At 40.2% G+C, this 20,460-nt stretch overlaps 1 protein-coding gene across 3 annotated transcripts in view; it reads right to left on the minus strand.

Moving 5' to 3' along the window:
* The window catches only part of si:ch211-140l13.3 (uncharacterized), a 43,616-nt gene that overhangs the window by 8,213 nt on the left and 14,943 nt on the right, over nucleotides 1–20,460 (minus strand). For all 3 annotated transcript variants that reach the window (XM_028605344.1, XM_028605346.1, XM_028605345.1), the window contains exons 4-10: nucleotides 18,660–18,748; nucleotides 17,033–17,120; nucleotides 6,669–6,813; nucleotides 5,838–5,925; nucleotides 3,490–4,969; nucleotides 2,739–2,838; nucleotides 1,604–1,736 (exon numbers count right to left, since the gene is read on the minus strand). In XM_028605344.1, the coding sequence (XP_028461145.1) occupies nucleotides 1,604–1,736; nucleotides 2,739–2,838; nucleotides 3,490–4,969; nucleotides 5,838–5,925; nucleotides 6,669–6,813; nucleotides 17,033–17,120; nucleotides 18,660–18,748 (2,123 nt within the window). The remainder of the gene's footprint in view (nucleotides 1–1,603; nucleotides 1,737–2,738; nucleotides 2,839–3,489; nucleotides 4,970–5,837; nucleotides 5,926–6,668; nucleotides 6,814–17,032; nucleotides 17,121–18,659; nucleotides 18,749–20,460) is intronic.

Genomic DNA, 20,460 nt, shown 5'->3' on the forward strand with positions numbered 1-20,460 from the left:
CTAAATTATAGAGTTGGTGTACGATTTTATTATATCATTCATTTATTTAACATGGCAAATACTTGATTTTCCTTTTCAGCTGAAACATAATCATGATATATACAGGATATATAAATAAAAACATTGGCATCATGCTCTGCTCTTTATTGATCTCACACATATTATATATCTTACTCATATTCCGATTATATTTTGTCTAACCACATTATTGTCTAATGAGAAAAATGAAACGCACAGTTCATAGTATCCCGTAACGCTGCTTTTTTAGAAAGAAATGTCAAAATGTTATAGTGACAATTTCATCAGTTGCAGTGCTTAATAATTATTAGCACACAAATAAATATAACAAATGAAAGTGATAATATATATTGAATTGATTTAGTCACCATGATTAAACCGTTTTTCTTAACATTAAGAGGTGTTTCTTCAACTTTATGGTAATTTTTTTTTCTATAGATACAGAGAGATGTCGCTGTTATTCAGCATACCCTCGTTGATATAAATTTGGGTTGACAAACCAATAGACACACCTCAGTCAGTATCATGCAGCACAGTTAAACAGTACCACAAACTGCAGCCTCAAAACATATTCATAATGAATCGACAAGTTACAAAAACTGAGTACTATACTAAGTTTTTTGCAGGACTGCATTCGTTTTAGCAAGGTGTACCTAATAAACTGGCAACATAGTGTATGTGGTGGTCTAGTTTAGTTATGCTGAGAGACATATGAACTTGTTTTTTTTGGTAAGTTGGTTTGGTTCTTCGATAACAGAAATGTGCTGAGCATCTGAGAGAACAAGTGGCACATCTTTCTGATCTGACAAGAATTAAAGCTAACTCAGACATTTCCCAAGACCTTGTGATATCACATGACGCAGTCTATTCCAAGCAGCTGTTGTTTTGTAACTCTAGAACATCATTCGGTGTAAAAGAGGAGATAATAAAGCTGAGATAGAATTATGTCAGCGAATATACTATAAGGTAAGATTTTCCATTTCTCTTTTCAGGCACCGTGCAACCCTCTGAAAGGTGCTTCAAAACAACTGACACCTACTGCACAGCCTGGTTTCACGTGTCCTACACACAAACACCGTTTGCACAGTACTCCATTGGTATGTTCAATTTCTAAGAGCTGCTTTTCCCACGCCTCCTGACACGTTTAAAGCGGCAACGGTATTCGTTTCCAGTATGACAAGCGGGCGAGCGGCATCAGAGACAAACCGGCAGCAACTCGTCCCAGCCTGTTCCACAACCACAATGTAATTAATAGGGAGAATAAAATAGCGTGTCACAGAGTATGAATCATCAACATTCTTTTTTAATTATCCGGGTATATTCAACATTGGTCAAATAATGACAGGTAATTTCCCAGCAGCACCCTGTCTTACATTCATGACACCGTCTACAACAACAATCCATAGTTGTCCAGGTGTCACATGAACTTCAGACTCTTCTTTCTTTGTATTGAAAGACTGAAAATGCTATTAAAGAGCTTGTTATCTGCCAAATGCAAGATAACTTGCAACACTGATGGTACCGGTTGTCCAACATCTAATCCATGGCTATCTAAAGTCACATTGTTCTCCCACCAATAACTGACCTGGACTGCCCTGGTTTCCAGTTTGTGCAGGCTGTGTGGGTTTCTCATATCCTGAGGTACCTCTGTTCTGTCAGAGAGGATGTAATTTCCTTTGCAGCCTCTCTTCAGCTCATCCGTCTCATCCACTCTTTCTCTGCATATAAACAGAGCAACTTAGGAAATAATGCAAACATATTATGACAGCATGAGGCTACTGTTGAGAGCTCCAAGAAGCTCCTGTGCAAGCCATATGTTTGTCAGTGTCGGGGTACCTACCTGTTCTGCTGTTTTACGTAACCTGGTGTATAGATTTATTTGTAGGGTATCAGGGTCAAAAAATGACTTGATCACTGTTTTGGCTAACCCTGTACGCAGTTCTGTCAGATTTTCTTCCAGACTGTGGAACCATTGGCGAACATGTCTGTATGTTTAGACACTGAACATTGTGGAAGGTTTTGTATTTTTTGTATTTTATGTTATACTCTGTGTGTTTTTATTGTGATATGGATCCCCCTGGGTCTGAAATAAAGTTTATATATATCAGAAACAATGAAGCAAGACAAAGAGTCCACAGTTTATCATGTTAACCATCTTAATTTAGCATGACAACATTAGCTTACTTGCCCTGAGCCAAAGTATATTCGAGGCTGATGGGAAAAATATTAGATTTGCATGTTGGCCATAAAGTATTGGACAAATTAAAACATTTGAACTGATGATGGCATTAAATTAAAAAAAAAGGTCAGGGGATCAACAATTCATCATAGTTAAACATAGGTCTTTCAAGGACTACAGTCTCAAGATAACTTCATCCTCCATTATTGCCGTCATAACAATCTTATAAAACTGTTTGGTTGATACTATGACACTGAATTATGCTAATTGGGAAAAGGTCAGAGGTAAAGTTGTATTTTGTTGTTGAGATTTGCATCTTATTTTGTGTACGTGCATTCTGGGAAGAGAAAAGATAGGATGATAAACCAGAAAGGAAGCTGAAGCTGGCTTTATGCTGAACTGATAACAATGACACCAACCTACTTCCTGTGGCGATGCAGTGCTGCTCAGATTGTTAATCAGTTGATATAGCAATTGATGTAATAAAAAAATAAAAAAATTCCATTTTGCATGCTTTCAGAATACCACAAGCTGTTTTTACCTGAGAAACCCCCTCGATGTTTGCGCCATATCAGTTACATCTGGACCATCAGGGGATTTTTCTGGTTTCAGTGAGTGTACCTTGGACATTTTCTGACCCCCTAGACATAAAGAAATACACAGAAAGACACTTTTAAAAGATAGAATTATGGAAACTGCCTGTATACTTAGATGCATCTATGCTTGAAATAAACATTCAGGTAACAATAAACTAAAACACATTTTTGAGTGGAGCAGGACTTAAATGATATGTTCTCTTCAGTTATTTGACAAATTCTGTTGTCGGGTCCAGTCTCTTTCAAAATTGGGCATTTCCTATCTGCCTCTTATCTAATAAGAATCATTCATGCACTAACATCATCCAGGCTGGACTATACTGTAACTCCCTCTACCTAGAGTAGGCGTTTCTCAGGCTACAATTTCCCATTTACAACTACACTGTACAAGACCACATCATCCCTGTCTATGATAAAGTATTCTTTCTGGTCCCACCCTGTATCCAAGTGCATCAGGTCACAAAATTACCAAAAATGCGCTTAGCCTGACCCCAAAACATGGGCCATGGTGCACATAAACTTCAATAATCTGCATGAAACAGTATTTGGTAAAAAAAGAAAAGAACTGAATCCTGGAGGGAACACTAAAAGACAGAATTTTGATAAATGAAATAAATTACAATTATGAAATTCAAAATCAAATCCCAAATATGCAAACCGGACCTGAATATATGTCAAAATATATGTCAAAATTACCATTAGAATCAGCCCAAGCTTTATCATCCTTGTTGGAGCCAGAGGAAGAGGAGTGATGCTGAGGCCTTAGTCCAGATCCAAGACTCTGTTCCCGTTTCTGGATCCCTGGAAACGTCCATCTCTCGTCAGCCTCGCCGGCATTGTCATCCTCCGAAAGGTTTAGGTGGGAATCGTGGAGGCCAAGGCAGGGAGGAGGGGAAGGGAGTTTGGGAAACTGGTGACACTGGGAGGGTGGGTAATATTCATCGTCGCTGCCGCTGCCACTACCACCGCCCGTCGCACGTTCTGAAGCAGAATGTGTGGGAAGTGTATTGCGTTTCAGAGGTGTTGGGCCTTCACTTGTGTCGTTTGCCGCACAAAGACAAAACGCTGCTGCTGCGGTTGTCGCAGCTTGTTTTTGACCCTTGTCCCCGTTTGAGCCTTTGCTGCTTCCTGGTCTCGACATGCTCCACTGGCGGAGATGAAAACGTGTTTTTGTTCCATCGCAGCCGGTGGATAGAGTTTCGATGTTGAAGCTTGGGACTCTCTCCATGTGGTCGCGAATGGTCTCAACACTAACAATAACTTCCTGATTTCCCCAGGCCCGGGGGGGAACTCTGTTGTCCTTCAAAGGGGGGGAAATGTTAACATGTTGCACTGAGTTTGATTCACACCCGACTCTGGGATGTTTGGGTGTCCGGACAGGTGTGTTGTTCTGCTGCAGGGGTTTTTCCCATAGGTCCTCTGAGGTGGCAACAGATGAGATCACCGTCATTTTTCTACGAGGTGCTGTGACTGCAAACTGACCTTTCACCTCGTCTTCGTCATCTACTTTTCCGGCAGTTTCACCCATCTTTGCTACATCCTGGCGCCTCACCCTTTTCTCTCGAAAGGACTTACTATCGGAGGGTGTCGGCTCAGAGAGTGAATCATTCATTCTGCTTTCTGTTTCTCTTGAATGAGAGTTTTCACAGTCTTTTTTCCCCGAAACTTTGGAGTTTCTCTCTTGTAATTGGCCAACTTTTTCCTCTCGTTCTGTTGTTGCGGGAATATTAGTGATCTGTTTTACTTGGTGAGGCAGAGTTTCAGGTTGGGACACAAGAGGAGTGTTGAAATAAGCTTGTTCTAGGCCGCGGACGTGAGCCTGAGCCTGGATCTCTGTTTGGGTCTTCCTCTGGCTGTACTCAGCTGTCTGAGGATTATAGGAAGCTGAGCAAAAGTCCTGTAAAGTCCCAAAGTCAAGGCTATGCTCGGGCTTAAAGGTCTCAAGGAAGTTTTCAAGCTGCGTTCTTACATCTTTAAAGACTGGAGACGGGGCAGGGGAGCGCCTCTGGGTGCCAAGGGTTAACTTCCTGCTGGGCTGCTGCGGGCCGAGGGAAGCCCCTCTCAAGACATCCTGCTGATCACTGAACTTCAAATGATTTCTGTCTACCTTGGAAATGCCCTCTCCCTCCCGCAAGAAGTAATGTCTCTCTGTCAACCTCATCTTCCCACTGAGGGTCTGAAAAATAAAGATTGACGAAAATTAATCGAGTCACATGTAAATGTTCATATTGACATTTAATAGAATGCATTCCAGTGATTTTATTTGATTGGATGGGAAAAATGGCTTTGGGCAACTTGTGATAATATGGGTGCTTTTTTTGCCGATGAAAAGTTAAACTACAGCTACAGTAGCTCTGTGATGAAAGCCCTGTAAAATTTGTTGAAACCTGAGGGAAAACTTTTTTGTTTGATATAATGTTATCCAAAAGAATTGTATCCCACTCATTAAAAGAACAGCGATGCAAATTTGCATATGTATATCCTGTGATACACGTCATTCTTTGTGTTTATTGAGGTTAGGTGATTTCATGTTTTTTGTTATTATTTTTTTATGCACCTTAAGGTAATCTGGGTGCAGACTAGCTACTCTCACATTGCCAGACCTTCCTCCACAGTGCTGCGGAGGAGGGTCTGGGTAGTCCACACAGCATTCTGGGATGGGAGAAAACATTCTGGTTTATTGGCATTTCTTTGAACCAATCACAATCATCTTGGGCGGTGCTAGGCGTCGCACGGAGCCCCGGTGCCGCTGCAAAATAGCCTCGGGAATGAACTTGTTTTGGTGGAACAAGTTTACGTTCAAAAGTAGTTTTAGTCATGCAACAGAAAACTCACAGTCCTCATAAATCCACCAGAGTTTAAAATTTCAACACAAGGAAAGCGTCAGGAAACGGACATCCGGCAGAAAAGATGGACATACGGCAGAATTTCCGACGGCAACGGAGCAATCCCGGAAGTGGAAAGTCGTGGATATAGATGTCCTACGGTACCACGAGACAGTATTCCACAGTATATACAGTATATTATACCATTATGTGGTATACCTGCAGCTGTTTTGGCTCAGAGATTTCATGCAGTTTCAGCTGCACCTCTACACACTCCCCGAAGGTCTCTTCCTCCCTCACAGCAGATCTGATCAGCATGGGTGCCACGACAGAGAAAAGCACACTCAAATTACATTTGGGAAAAGAAAATAGCAAATAATAGCAAAGAAGATTAGTTAAAAGTTGTTAAGTATTCCTGTAAGCAAGGCATGGACAGTAAAGTTAAAGGGGTATTCCAGATTTTTTTCTATGTGGGTAAGGTAATTATCCATAGTCAGTGTAGATGTCGGTCGACAGGCCCCCAGTTTGGAGAAGCCGTAATCTATGCCAATCTAATCTCTTTAAAGCCTCCAGAGTCTTTTAACAAAAACAGTTGTCACTGAATAACACAAACAAACTAACCGATCGAGGCAGCAGTAGACCAGCAACTCCTGTGTTCTGCGAGGTAAAGTTTTTTTTGTTTTTCTTTAAAAGAAGTCTGGTGGCTTTGAAGAGAGCATAGGTAACGGCTTCAGTTCCCTGTCAGAAATATTCTAAATATAGCATATGCATTTAAAGTGATATTGATTTTTTTTATTTTAGGTTCACAGCAGTACTCTGCTTAGCTTCCGTGTTGTTACTCCGGACTGCTTCTCCAAACTGCGGGTGTGCCGACCGCCATCTACTGTAGCTAACACACTGACTGTGGGTAATTACCTCATACAGCCCCTCTTCAAAAATCCAAACTATCGCCCAACTATCGAACTATCGAACACATGTTCTGCATATATGTAGATTTACAAGTCACAATCCCAAAAACCTCCACAGTTGTAGGCCAGCTGTCTTGAGTACCTGTCTTCAGAGTTGGCAGGCGGGATGTTTCTCACTCCAGAGGGGCTGACTGGGTCCTGGTCTGGCTCATCTCTGTGGTGGTCAGTCCCCGTGGTGGCAGGTAAGTCTCTCTGCTCCGCTGTCTCTTTTTTGGATCTAAATGCATCTGAATGGAAGAAAGAGTTTTACAAACAGCATATTAATGGTGATGGATCAGAAAGAAGTGACTCTGCAGGATAGGAGGCAAAGGGAGCTTCACTGTGTGCACGCTGGAAGCCAAAAGCATGTGACTGGGTGAGTGCCAAACATTTCAGCCTCCTATAAGATAGTATGAATGAGTTATGTGAGTTATAGCAGCAGGTACTGGAGTCGCAGGTTGGCTTGACAGTCCGAGAACAGTAGTCTGATTCTTAGTCTGTCGGACACAATTCCCCCGGATGCTGCAAAGCTACACGTCTCAGAGTCCTGCTGGATTCAAACACTCACAGTAAACAAGCCATGATCAAAGGTGTGGAAACCACTTTTTATATTGTATGATGAGACTTAAATATCTGATTTGTGTGTTTGTTGCTGTGACCTTAATCTAAGCAAACTTTGATCTTGCACTCTGATACTGTGGCAGCCCTCCAGCTGTTTTTTTTTTTTTTTTTTTTTTTCTCATCCGTCTCGGTTCTTTTTTGTTTGAAAAAAGATTACAAAAAAAAATCAACTTATCTGACAAGGTAAAGAATGAATCAAGCGTTCTCGTAACTCAGTAAAACCACCAGATCAAAGCCAACTAATGCATGAATCATTTCAAGCAATAAAGTGATAAAATCATTCAATGATATGAGAGAAATGTTTAGCCAACAAACAGCATAGACACATGACTTTGATTGTTTGACTTCTTTAAAAGGCAGCTTTTAAAATCAGATCATGAATCAGATCTGAAAAAAAGGGTCACGTCCTCTCCATGTCTCCAAAACATGTCGGACTCTTGTCTGGACTTGTAGCTGGAGCAGAGAAGGAGTCTGAGGCATGCAGTTGAGTGTGAGGCATAAAGATAAGCCCTTCTCCTCCTCCCTTAGAATCAAACATTCCATGCAACCACATTTCACTTTTCCTTCATACATTGACAGTAACACTACGTCCGTGCCTACACGTACATCTGCCATTAATTCCCAGGGGACCCATATCTGCGTAGTCCAAGGAGAATCATTTCCTCAGGCTGTAAAGGCGGAGCTAAGAGCACAGGGCTGAACTGACAAACTTAAATTCAAAGAAGCCGTGAACCAGTCACTCTGCACACTGAGAGAATCACTGCCACACCTGATACCGACTCTCTCAAGACAGGACATTCCAACCTGAATGACTTTGGAAAAAGAAACACACAAGGATTAAAACTGAACACACTGAGGAAACTTGTTTGGCAGGTTTTTTTTCTTCTGTTTTTAATCGGGTGAGACTTCATGTGTGAAGTGATTTCCTTGTCCGTTTAGAAATACAGTACTTTTGCTCTAAATGCAGAGCTTGTAATTCATATTTGCTAATTACCTGGCAAGTGTATTTTACTTTTCAAATGGAAAACACTACTGTCTTCCAACTTGACTGCGAGGCCTCAGACAAGACACTGTATAAATTCTATGCAGCGGCTATGATTGTGATTTTCATCCTGGCTTTGCCTCTGAATGCATCCATCCTCTACTTCTTCATATTCAAGCTGAAATTCTGGAAATCCAACTCCAATAATATCTTCCTTTTCAACCTGGTGTTGGCTGACATTCTCCTGATCTTCTGTTTGCCCGCAATGGCATACAACTACATCCAAGGAGAGAGGAGGATTAAGAATGACGCAGGTTTCAAAGCCATGCTCTTCATGTTGTTTTTAAACCGAGGGGGAAGCATTGCCTTTCTGACTGTGATTTCCATTGATCGATATCTTCACGTAGTGCACCATGGTCGAAGGAATCTCCTAAAAGTTCTCAACAAATCGGCTCTGTTCTCGATCCTCATCTGGCTGTTTCTTGTGCCTCTCACCATCCCCACCATGCTCAAGGATTTTGATTGCAACCACATCCCAAATGAAAACAAGGTAATGTTTCCATGCTGAATGTGCAATTTGCCCCACCCCCTAACCCTAACATGTTATTGGCAGGTTTTCGGCAAGTCTCAAAAAGCTGGTATAATACAATACACTTTATTGCCCCCGGGGGGGAAATCATTTTGGGAACAGTGATGCTGCAAACATAAAAACAGTGAATAGTAATCTACAATCTGATTAAAAGATACCAGTCAATATATACAGTAGAAAACTGTCGATCAATAAATATAACTGGTGCAATGGCAGCAGGTAATAAATAAATAAATACAAGATCACAGATGGGTGAAATAAAAAAAGAAATGACAAAGCATAAAGCGGATAATGATCGTCCCACACCGTTCAGCTTTATTGGGAAATTATTGGGACCATGTGGCAACACACTGCTGAGTGAGCATGTTTTGATGCTGCGCCATTGATACAATACACAGTTAACAGAGAATGGATATTTATTTTGTGAAAACAGGTACTGAGCCAAGTAAGTCAGCAAGTAACCAAGAGGATACTATAATGTATGTGATCAAGGGGATGAGAGGCCTGATCCTAAATGAAGGATATAGCTCTATAGCGTCCTTCCAGTGAGGAGAGAGCACTGGGGGTTTATCTCATTCAATAGCTCCACTTAGAGCCGGTTTCGACACAGCATTGCTAAACTTGAGATGTATTAAACTGCATCACAAATGACAGAGCCACAGTTGGAAAATTATACGTTCATGCTCAAATAAAATTATTATTGTCAAAAAACCGAGGATATGCAATTCTTCTAAATAGTGCAGTGCCCGTTGAAAATGAGCCTGTTTGGAAGGGCCGATTGCTTGGCCTGTAGTATTGCTGCTTGTAGAATTCTTCAAAACCAACTTGTACCCCAAAATTACTTACAGAAGGACCCCAAACCACTTAATATTCAACTCCACTGTGATGTGTACATCAGAAGAAGACATTGTACTACTGCATTTACCTGACAGAGAACGCTGCAGATTCAGAATGTAATCACAAAATATCACAATGAAAATGTGGAGTAATCAGACATTAGCCTCATGGACTCATGGCAGTGCGCTACCCACCTGGCCCGTTATGAGAGCTAATCAGCACCTATCTGCGTTAATCAACCACCAGAACCGGACCGTGTGTGTGCGCACACACAGAGAGAGAGAGAGAGAGAGAGAGAGAGAGAGAGAGAGAGAGAGAGAGAGAGAGAGAGAGGTTGTGTCGTATGATCGCTAACGAATTTAACATTTCAGCAGAGGACATGTTCATTTCCATACAGGTTTAGTGGCTTGACGGTTAACGGTGAAGTAGGGGATTTGATTCACGGGGGTATTTTGGCAACGGTAATGTTATTAGTGTTGTAAGTTAGCAGTAGACTTAATTAACCCGACCCAGGGTGAGTCTGATGAAAACTGATGTGTCTGCCCGGTTCAACTCTGAGATTTATTCACATTGCACAGCGCTCTGAAGGAATGCAGAGCAATGTCCAGGTTGACAGAAATAATGTCCTGACACTCTTCAGAGGTCTTAAGGAAAGGAAAAGTCCTGGCCTTGACGGCATTGGAGGCCGTATACTGAAGAACTGTGCTGAACAGCTGGCAGACATTTTTTGTTTTATTTTCAAAATGTCCTTACATCTCCACACCGTTCCTAATCTTTGGAAAGACTCAATTATTGTTCCGGTGCCTAAAAATAAGACTCCAGAGTCTTTTAATGACTTTAGGCCTGTGGCACTCACGTCCCTCGTTATGAAGACGATAGAGAAGATCGTGAAAGATGAACTATTGAACTCTGTACAGGATCTACTAGACCCGCTTCAATTCGCCTACAGACCAAAACGGGGAGTGGAAGATGCAGCATGTTCTCTTTTTAACTTGATCTATACCCATCTTGAGGGTGCAAAGAGCTTTGTGCGGCTGCTTTTAATTGATTTTTCTTCAGCCTTTAATTGCATTCAACCACATATTTTGGCAGGGATCTTAAAGAATACTATACGGAATACTTATCCGATGTTCTCCTTTCTTCCACTGGTTCCCCCCAGGGCTGCGTCCTCTCCGCAATCTTATTTATTTTATATACAAATGCATGCCAAAGCCAGCACGCCAGGCGTCACATCATTAAGTTTGCTGACGACTCTGTAATAGTGTCACTGCTGACTCACAACGACCCCGAGTATGGCGCTACTTTAAATGATTTAACAGCGTGGTGCAAGTTGTCTTTTATGAACATTAACGCGGCAAAAACTAAAGAAATGCTGATCGACTTTAGGAAGAATCCCCCCACCCTCTCTCCAACCCTTATTAATGATCAAGCTATCGAAGTGGTGAAGCAATACAAATACCTCGGTATTATAATAGACGACAAACTCACCTTTGAGCCTCAGGTTGACGCTGTCTGTAAAAAAGCACACCAGCGTATGTTTTTTTTATCGTAAACTTCGCAATTTTAATGTTGATAAGACCTTTATGAGGATGTTTTATTGTTGTTTTATTGAAACTATTCTTTCCTTTGCCTTTGTGAGCTGGTTTGGGTCCCTCACTCTTAAAAACAAAAACAGGCTGCAATACATTACTAAAGTGTGTGGAAAAATATCCCTGAACTCTCTGACTGACTTAAAATCTCTATACGAGACAAGGACCCTGAAGAAGGCCCAGTCAGTCCTGGCTGATATAAACCACCCCTTGAACAACTACTTCATGTTGTTGCCGTCTGGCCGCAGATTCTGTCTGCCTAAATGCAGGACAAACAGACACAAAAACTCTTTTGTTCCTGCTGCTATAGGTTTTGTTAATAATTCAATGTGAGATGTGGACTTTTGTGTAGTATGTATTTACTTGTGTTCTCCATCGATAGTGTCTGTTGTCTGTATGGCTTATGTGTCGTTTATGTTGCACTTTATTTGCTGCAAAACGAATTGCCCCTCGGGGATAATAAAGACTCCTTGACCTTGACCTAATCTCCGAGATAACTTCATATTCTGCCAGCTCACAGCAATTTAATACAATAGCAGGAAAAGAGTCCCCCCCGCTGTTTAAAGCGTTCTGCATGTGGCGTCTGCATGTGATGTGCAGGTTACCTTCCCCCCCAAACACGCCTCCAAACACCGACACATATATATACACAGATATGTCTCGCTTTATAAGACAGATAGCCTGCATCACGCTCTGTATGCACTTGTTGTCTGTAGCTGGTTGTGCTTTGCGTGTGTGGGATTCTGAAACGTCCTTAAATTCGGGAATTGTAGTTTGTTTATTCAAAGTCAAAGACCGTCCAAAGTAGTGCAACTTTGCACATTTTAGTGGGCCTGAGGTGTATGTCACATTTTAGCTGCCAAAGCTCCGCTGCACTCTGTCTCTGGTCCTCAGGGTGAGAGGGAGTGAGGCCAGCGGCTGGGGGGCAAAAGCCAATGTGTGCTTCTTTTACCTATATATTTAACGATATCTTTTGCATTTCTAATCCAAACAACGTCAAACTTGGCACTGCACTTACTCGTGCCAGTAGTTTGAAATCCATCGGACTAACGGTTACAGAGATATGCGCATAACAGACAGACAAACAGACAGACAGACGTTCCTGCAATAGATAGATAGATAGATATATAGATAGATTGATAGAGTGGTTGGCTACACTTGAAAAGTAAGTAGATTTACTTCGTACTGTATTTGAATACAATTTGGAGCATACTAGCATATTTCCATTTTATTTTACATTTCTACTCCAAAACCTTTCAGGTGGAATTATTGAACTTTTTTTTCCTCCATGTATGGATTTGAGTTGTGATTACTAGTTACTTTACAGTTTAAGACTTTATATAAACACAATAATGAAATATATTTTGAAAAGTGGTTAAACAGCTGTCCGGAGCTTTCCCAATATACAATTTGTAGGAATAGAATGGCCAAACAATCAAGAAATTTGTTGTTGATGTACCGTATGTGACAATTAAGGTGATCTTTTCTTCTGATTTAAGGTTGTCTACATTATACGAGAATTCATCTTCTTTACCAAGATTGTCATCCCCTTCGTCATCCTGGTGTACTGCACGGTGCGTATCGTCAGGAAGCTCAGGAAACAAACAATCGGGGATACAACCAAGCTGAAGAGAGCAGTCTTTCTGGTAACATGCGTCATGGTGGTCTTCTCCTTCAGCTTCCTCCCTTGCACCATAGCCAGGGTGGTTCTGCTGATCGCCCACGAGAAGTGGTCGGGGCCCGAAGAGGAAAAAGTTGCTGTGGCCTTTGACGGCCTTATGTTGCTCTCCTACCTAAACTGTTTGCTGGATCCGCCGGTCTACTGCTTCTCTAACACAAAGTTTAAAGGTCTTTATCTCTCTACTTTTTTCCCATTCCTTATTAAAGAAGTGCCATTGCAAAGCTTAAGGGTAAGCACAATACAACGTCCGCGCAACGATGTTATTTGAAATGAATGGAAAAAGAGGCTGTTTTGTCTGTGTGGTGACACAACCCAAAAGAATTACTACCTGAGACTGACAGTGTGTCCCAAAAAATGACTTACTAAATGAAAGGGTCAAGTGCGCCTTGAAGACAAGATGTCCAGTAGTTAATTCAGTTTCAATTGATTCTTCAATAGAAATTATTTAGAGGCACATATGTAAATAGGAAGATCTGGTTTGTGTGTTCGTCAGCATTGTGTATATATACACTGTACAGTGGTAGGGACTCCTAATAGTCTATACTATTAATGTTGTTGGGTTTTTTTAACGGGAATGGCCCTCAGCCAAAGTATGCACATCTGTTTTTTCTGTTTGTCTTGGACAGCAAGTATTTTTGACCATGAAAAATTCCTTTACAGCATTAAAAGAACAGGAATCTTATTTGTCAAATCCTACAAACTTTTATCTCAACTTCCACGGTTAAACAAGCTTTAGTGTTTAATGCCATCAGAAATTATAACCATGTCACCCGAAAGTGTTTTAATCTTGTCACATGGTAAATGGTAATACATTTCAAACTAAGGGAACTAAAAAGGAAGAGGTATCAAATATGTGCATGTAACAGACTCCAAAATAGACACATATTAGGCCATGGTCGGTCAAAACTCAATCCTAAAAGCCCATGAAGCTGATCCTTAATGTTGATTGATTATTAAAAATGTATAACTGTTTATACTATATGTAGAGTATTGGCTCCCAAACTTGTGTCTATTTTTCATACAAATCTTACTGTATCTCTCTCTCTCTCTCTCTCTCTCTCTCTCTCTCTCTCTCTCTCTCTCTCTCTCTCGTCAAATCAATTTAAAGGGGCTCTATTGGGATGGGAAACAGACATTTGTATTGCCAAAGCAATTGTGAAATTAAAAACAAAATGTAAACAATCTACTAGCATCAACTGTAAATAGAGCTGTGTAACATTGTTATCAAATATATAAATGAAAATAGGTCAAGTTGAACTCATTAATACACATAGGCCTCTCTCTCTCTCTCTCATTTACAAAGGGGGGGGTGAGGGGGCAGCAGAAAAGGTTTGAGAACCACTGTTGTAGAGAGAGATTGGTTTAATTATACTGCACATATTTTCTAATACTACAATGACAGTAAACTGTCTGCAATTATGTTCACAAACCACTGTTGAGTTAAAGATCATATGTTGACAACCATTAATCCAGTGCACAAAATGACAAGCCTCCAAAATGTAAAATTCCAATAAAAATCATGAATCATGCCTTCTTTTTAACCAGACTAAAGGATACTTTACTCAGACTTAATCACAGAAATTCCACTGTGCGTGAATACATTACCTGCATGCTCTCACTCACCTTGATGATATCATCATATGTGTAGATGGGTGTAGCTATATTTTTATCTTTATTTTATCTTTTTTTACTTTATGCTGCTATTTGGAGAGGATTGCTACAACAGAATTTCGTTGTATTGCATACAATGACAATAAAGACCTATCTATCTATCACTAAAAATGATGCAGTGATTTAGGGTATGTCTCTTGGTCACTGTCTGGCTATAAATACAGGGCTTACTCATTGTAAGTAATCCACTAGCTCGGGTCTGGTGATTTTAGGTTTAATTTAGTGTAAATTTGACTCACCTGTGTGTGTTAAAGATGCATCATTGTGTGCTGTATCATTAAATAAGTCATTGCTTTGTATTGGTCACAGCATTGTTTGAACGGTAAATGGTGAATTACTGCAACAATACAATGAGACTTTGAATTTTTTCTGTGGAATATTATGCAACTTCCTAAAGATCTAATCAATTTGGGAACATATCTGAGGAAAACCCTCGTCGGGTATTATTAGATTATCAAGACTGATTCATGCTGATATACTGTATACACAACCTATCTGGCTCTGCAAATGTCACATCTGTACAACTGACAATGTATGTCTACAAGTATGAAAACACTGCAAATATTTACAGAGAAAAGACAGCAACACGTGTCTTAAGGTCACATATAGTACGACGTACTATTTCGTCATTCAGTTGGTAGAGATTTGACCTGAGCAGAGCTGTATGTTCACAGTATATTTCATTTGTTTGTCTGTGACTTAATTGTTCATTCAACACATATGCTTCGTTCTTGTTTTTACTTTGGTAGCCATCTTAAAAAGGACCCATATTGTAAAATGTGAGGGTTTTTTTAATTAAAAAAGCAGGTCAATGGGCTCTATAAATAACGGAAAGTATAAAAATGCTCAATCCACACAGCCTGTATTCAGAAATTGTGCCTTTAAACGAGCTGTCAGGACTTCCGTACAGTTCAGATGTCACAACCTCTCTCTCTCTCTCTCTCTCTCTCTCTCTCTCTCTCTCTCTCTCTCTCTCTCCCCTATTTGTCCCAACAGTTGATTTTTATTAGAAGTGTCCCAATAAATGCTTTAAATATATTGCCCTCAACCATCACTCAGTTAAGTGAAGTTGTCAGAGGAAATGTTTAATTTTTTGTAACAGAAATGTTTAACAGAGCAGGGATCCCATTCAGAGACACCTGACACCTTTTATAACTCATGTTTACAGGTGGTATTGTGCAAATACTTGTCTTTTATGTGTTTTTACTACTGCTGTATTATGTGAATGTATAAATATATATTTTTTATCTTTGAGAAGATTTTGGTTGATATTCTTCCCTTCAAATAACATTGATATATATGAATGTATTTGAAGCTTGATATCCAGGCACACACCTCAGCTGATTCAAGTGCTGCTTACACACACACACACACACACACACACACACACACACACACACACACACACACACACACACACACACACACACACACACACACACACACACACACACACACACACACACACATATTCAGGTATGAGTCAACATGAATTTAAGCCATCTTGAAACTTTTGCCCTGGGAAAAGAGTGGGAGTTGTTTTGATTACTGGCTCTATTGTATCTGAAACTATGCTATTAATAGAGGGAAAACCGTCTCAGAAACAAGTAGCTAAATTCAGTCTTAAAGCTACAAAGCTCTCTGGACCATACATTTGTCACTCCAAATGATGAGAAAGAGGTAAATGTTTGACACACATACATTTTAGTGGCCATACAATCAGTAAGGTGACAGTAAAGTTCAGTAAAGTCCAAATGACAGCAGGTTGGCCATATGATCAAACACAAAGGATAAGAGAGGATAAAGAAAGATCTAACATTAGTGCATTTACGCATAATTATTAGCCTAATCATTACTACTACCCGTTGTTATGCCAGTGTAGTGTTTCGTTCTGCTTGTACAAACTGATCTGGAATAAAAGACTGCAAAGGAGGAGTGAGGGGCCCAGGACTACCAGTCATACATGTAGTTGGTGTGAAAAATATGTATTTGGTTATTGAACTAAATGAACTTGAACAATACACTGAATGTAAAAGTGTAATCCGGTGTAGTGATTTCAGTTGAAAAATGCCAGCTTTGATGATTTTTATTTCATAATTCAACACATACAAATTCACACTTGATCTTTATGGCAAAATGCAAAAACACTTTTAAAGTGCCTCAAAGTAAAACCACTTCTGGTCATGAAGCTTATCAGAATTCACATTTATATTGAAACTGTCTCTGGGACTTTAAAGCACCAACGTGTAGAATTGTACATGGTTATGGCGTGTTTAAATGTAAATTTTTTTTTGTTCGTTAAATCCATTTGCTTTCTGCCCGTTCATCTCAGTTTGCCAGATTGAGTCGTTTTCAAATCCCCAAAGTTAGAACTTTTCCACTGCTACACATAACAGGACTCTACATGTTAATATGAAATCTGAGTCAGATAAGATCAGCGGTTTTGTCTGTGTAACTAGGATGCATAGGATTTCGAGAGGCAATAGATGGTTCTTACCCTGGCTGAGACATGTGGAGACAGGATGGTCCTCAGGCCTCCTTCCATCTGATGGAGGAGGAGGAGATGACACGTTGAAAACTGGGAGCTGTGGGGCCACACACAAAACCAAGACAAGAAATGGATGAGAATGAGAGGAAGCATGTGAGGGGAAAAAGAAGAGATAATGAAGACGCTATTGATAAGCACTGTTTTAGGCCAATATTTAAGAACTTTGCACAACTCTTAACCCTAACCCTCTTTAAAGTATAAATGGCAGGTTTTTCAACATAAATCCCATCATGTAAGTGTGAGGAGCTCTCTGAATCACCTCAAAGGTATTCCACATATAAATAGATAAAGTATGACCTTACTGCAGTATAAATCATGATGCATTTTCAAAACTAGATCAGATGACAAATACACAAAAAAATGCATGTTAGCTGATCCAGCATGCATAACATATGTTTTATAATATCTCCAGTTTATCCTTTAAAGACGTCTCAAAAGACCTTTTGGCTAAAGTTTTATTATTGGTTAAAGCTTTGATTTGATTACATTACATGTTATTTAGCTGACGCTTTTATCCAAAGCGACTTACAATTGCTATATAGCAGAGGTCCCACGCCTCTGGAGCAACCAATTGTCTTGCTCAAGGACACATTGGTTGATGTATCACAGTGGGAATCAAACCCAGATCTCCCACACCAAAGGCATATGTCATATCCACTGAGCCATCACCACCATTGATTTTTTAGGCCACTTGTGGGCAGAAGAACTGCTCAACAAGCTGACAGACAGCCAACCCTCACATATTATCACCTTCTGGTTTGGTATTCACCAAATATTAAATGGCAGCGCACCGTTGTATCTTAAAGACCTAGTGAACCCCTATGTGCCTGCTCGAGCCCTGCGTTCTCAGGGGACGGGTCTTCTGAGTGTCCCAAGGGTTAAAAAGAAGACAATTGGTGAACGGGCTTTTTCTTTCCGTGCACCGACATTGTGGAACAGTTTACATCTGGACATCAGGCAGGCTGGTTCTGTTGAGGCTTTTAAAGCAAAGCTAAAGACCCATCTGTTTACTGTTGTTTATGAGGCCTAATTTCTCTGTATGTTTTTCCTGAGAGTCTGAGAGTGTGTTTATTTTTGTTTTAGTTATTTGAAATGTTTTAAAATTTTAAATTGCATTTTCTACACTCTGTACAGCACTTTGATTTGAAAGTGCTTTACAAATAAATGTATTATTATTATTATAATATAGTCTGCTGACTGGTGCTGGGCAGGTAATGTACAGCGGGTTTACCACAGCTTGTTCTGGAACAATAGAGTGAATAAGCAGTAAAACCATAACAATGAACTAAATTAAGCCACAAAAAAAAATGCAGTGCAATAATGCAGTAAAAAATTTTTAAATATATTTATTATGATTTTGTAGATTATATGTAAAAGTTATGTAGAAAAATAGCTAATTTCACATGCACAACAAAACTCAAATTTGACTTTTGTTGTTTGCCACCAAAATGGGTGGATCTGAGTGCACCTAACTTTCTTTCCAACCTCTTTTTAGTAAAATGTAGAAAGTTGAGTAACCTAGACTTTACTTATCAAATATTCAAAGGAAGCATTTCACCAGTCATAAAGTACCCACCTTATCTGAGCTCATGGCAGTCAACACAGGCGGCAAGCCGATCCACCGCAAGGGTACGCAGGCAGGAAACATCAGACCTTCAACAGAGACTGAGACAGAGATAAAGAATGAATGTGAGAGAGAAGCAGATCAGAATGGAAAATGAGACGTTCAATATCTAAGGCTGGTTACACACTGCAGGCGTGGCGTGAGCGTGGCGTTTCAGCTGTGTGTCAGCTGCGTGGATTTTGTCTTTACACACCAAAAACGTGTCTGACGCGGCGCTGCTGCTGCTAGCCCTGTCCGGACACATGGATGTTTCCCATTGATAAAATGAAATACCATGTTAAACATAAATATATACGGATTTGATTACAGCAAAGACAACGTCGGCAGTATTGACGGCAAAATACGCTACAGAATATTTGGTGCAATATTAGAAAATCGATTAAAAACAAATTACATTCATATAGGCCTATCTGCATTTATATCAAAACCTAGAGGCTTTCAAACATCAACATGTCATTTGTTAATATGCATTTGTGTCTAAATGACATATAAACAAATTTTTTGTGACCGGCCTAAGAGATTGTGTGCGTGTGGGAAGAAACGTCAAAGCAGAGTCCAAACCACTGCCCAGAAAATGCTTCTTGGAATTCACACTCATAGCGATAATAAATTTAAGAGATGGGTCATCCAGAGCGCCTTGCTCTAATTGGGACAAAGTAAACAACTGTCTGTAAACTTTAGGCATCATTACTTTAAAAAAAGGGGACTTAAGAATAAACAAGATGTCTGTGTCAGTGGGTTACTACTAAGAGCTGATGCATGAAAAAAAAAAAAGCTTCTGCAGGAAATCCTTAAGGGAGAAATTAAGTTTTAGTTTGTTGGAGGGTAGCTGCTTGAAATGAAGAAAAGATAAGTTCTTGTGGGCATCTTATCTGAACAGAGATAGGCCCCTGACAGCTCTGTCTGCACGTTATGCAGGTACATAATGCAAGATAGAGCCTGCAGGGTTCTCCTTGCAACATTGAGTGTAATATTGTTAGCATTGTGTAAAGCGTTTCCCATCCTACAAAGCACCTCAAGCTCAGGACTACATTGCAATGTAAACAAAACTCATTTTCATGCTCTGATATTTTCTGTCATGCTTGAAATTTTTTACCCGCAAGATCAAGAGAGTAGAGATACGTAACTCAATGCACAGGCTGAATTTCTCATTCTTTTAACTGATATTGGCACTTTCATAACTTCCATTTCTCCAAACTTGGTTCAACTATAAAACCCAACAGAAAGTCAGGGCAGTGCATGCCCTAATGGCCTGTACAGCTGCTCAGGAGAGCACAGCCACATTCTCCACTGAATGGCCTTGATCTGAGCAATGTCAGACTTCAGTGTGAAAGCGGAGTAAGCAGACTTAGCAACATGGGCTGCATTAGAAATGACAACCATATAGAGAAGCCTGCTTTTATGTCATCCACTGATGACATAAAAGCAGGCTTCTCTATATGTGATCATTTAGTGTTACCGACGGTTGTTGGCTGTCCGTTTATCTTACATAATGCTGTTGTAAAGCAAAAAGCAAAACAGAAAACTGGAGTTTTTCCATCAGTAAGGCTGGGCGACATGGTTAAAATGCCAAAATGGTACAAATATGATCATGGGCAATTCACAACATCGATTTATATGACAATACGAAATAATGTATAGTATGAAATTAATTGTAGCATTGACCGGCATGAAATCGGCATATGTCAGACTGACCTGCTGGTCGCCGGTCATGGCCAAGCACGTGAAAACCGGCCAATTCCAGTCACCGGCC

The sequence above is a fragment of the Perca flavescens genome, chromosome 18 (assembly GCF_004354835.1).
Source record: "Perca flavescens isolate YP-PL-M2 chromosome 18, PFLA_1.0, whole genome shotgun sequence".
NCBI lineage: Eukaryota > Metazoa > Chordata > Actinopteri > Perciformes > Percidae > Perca > Perca flavescens.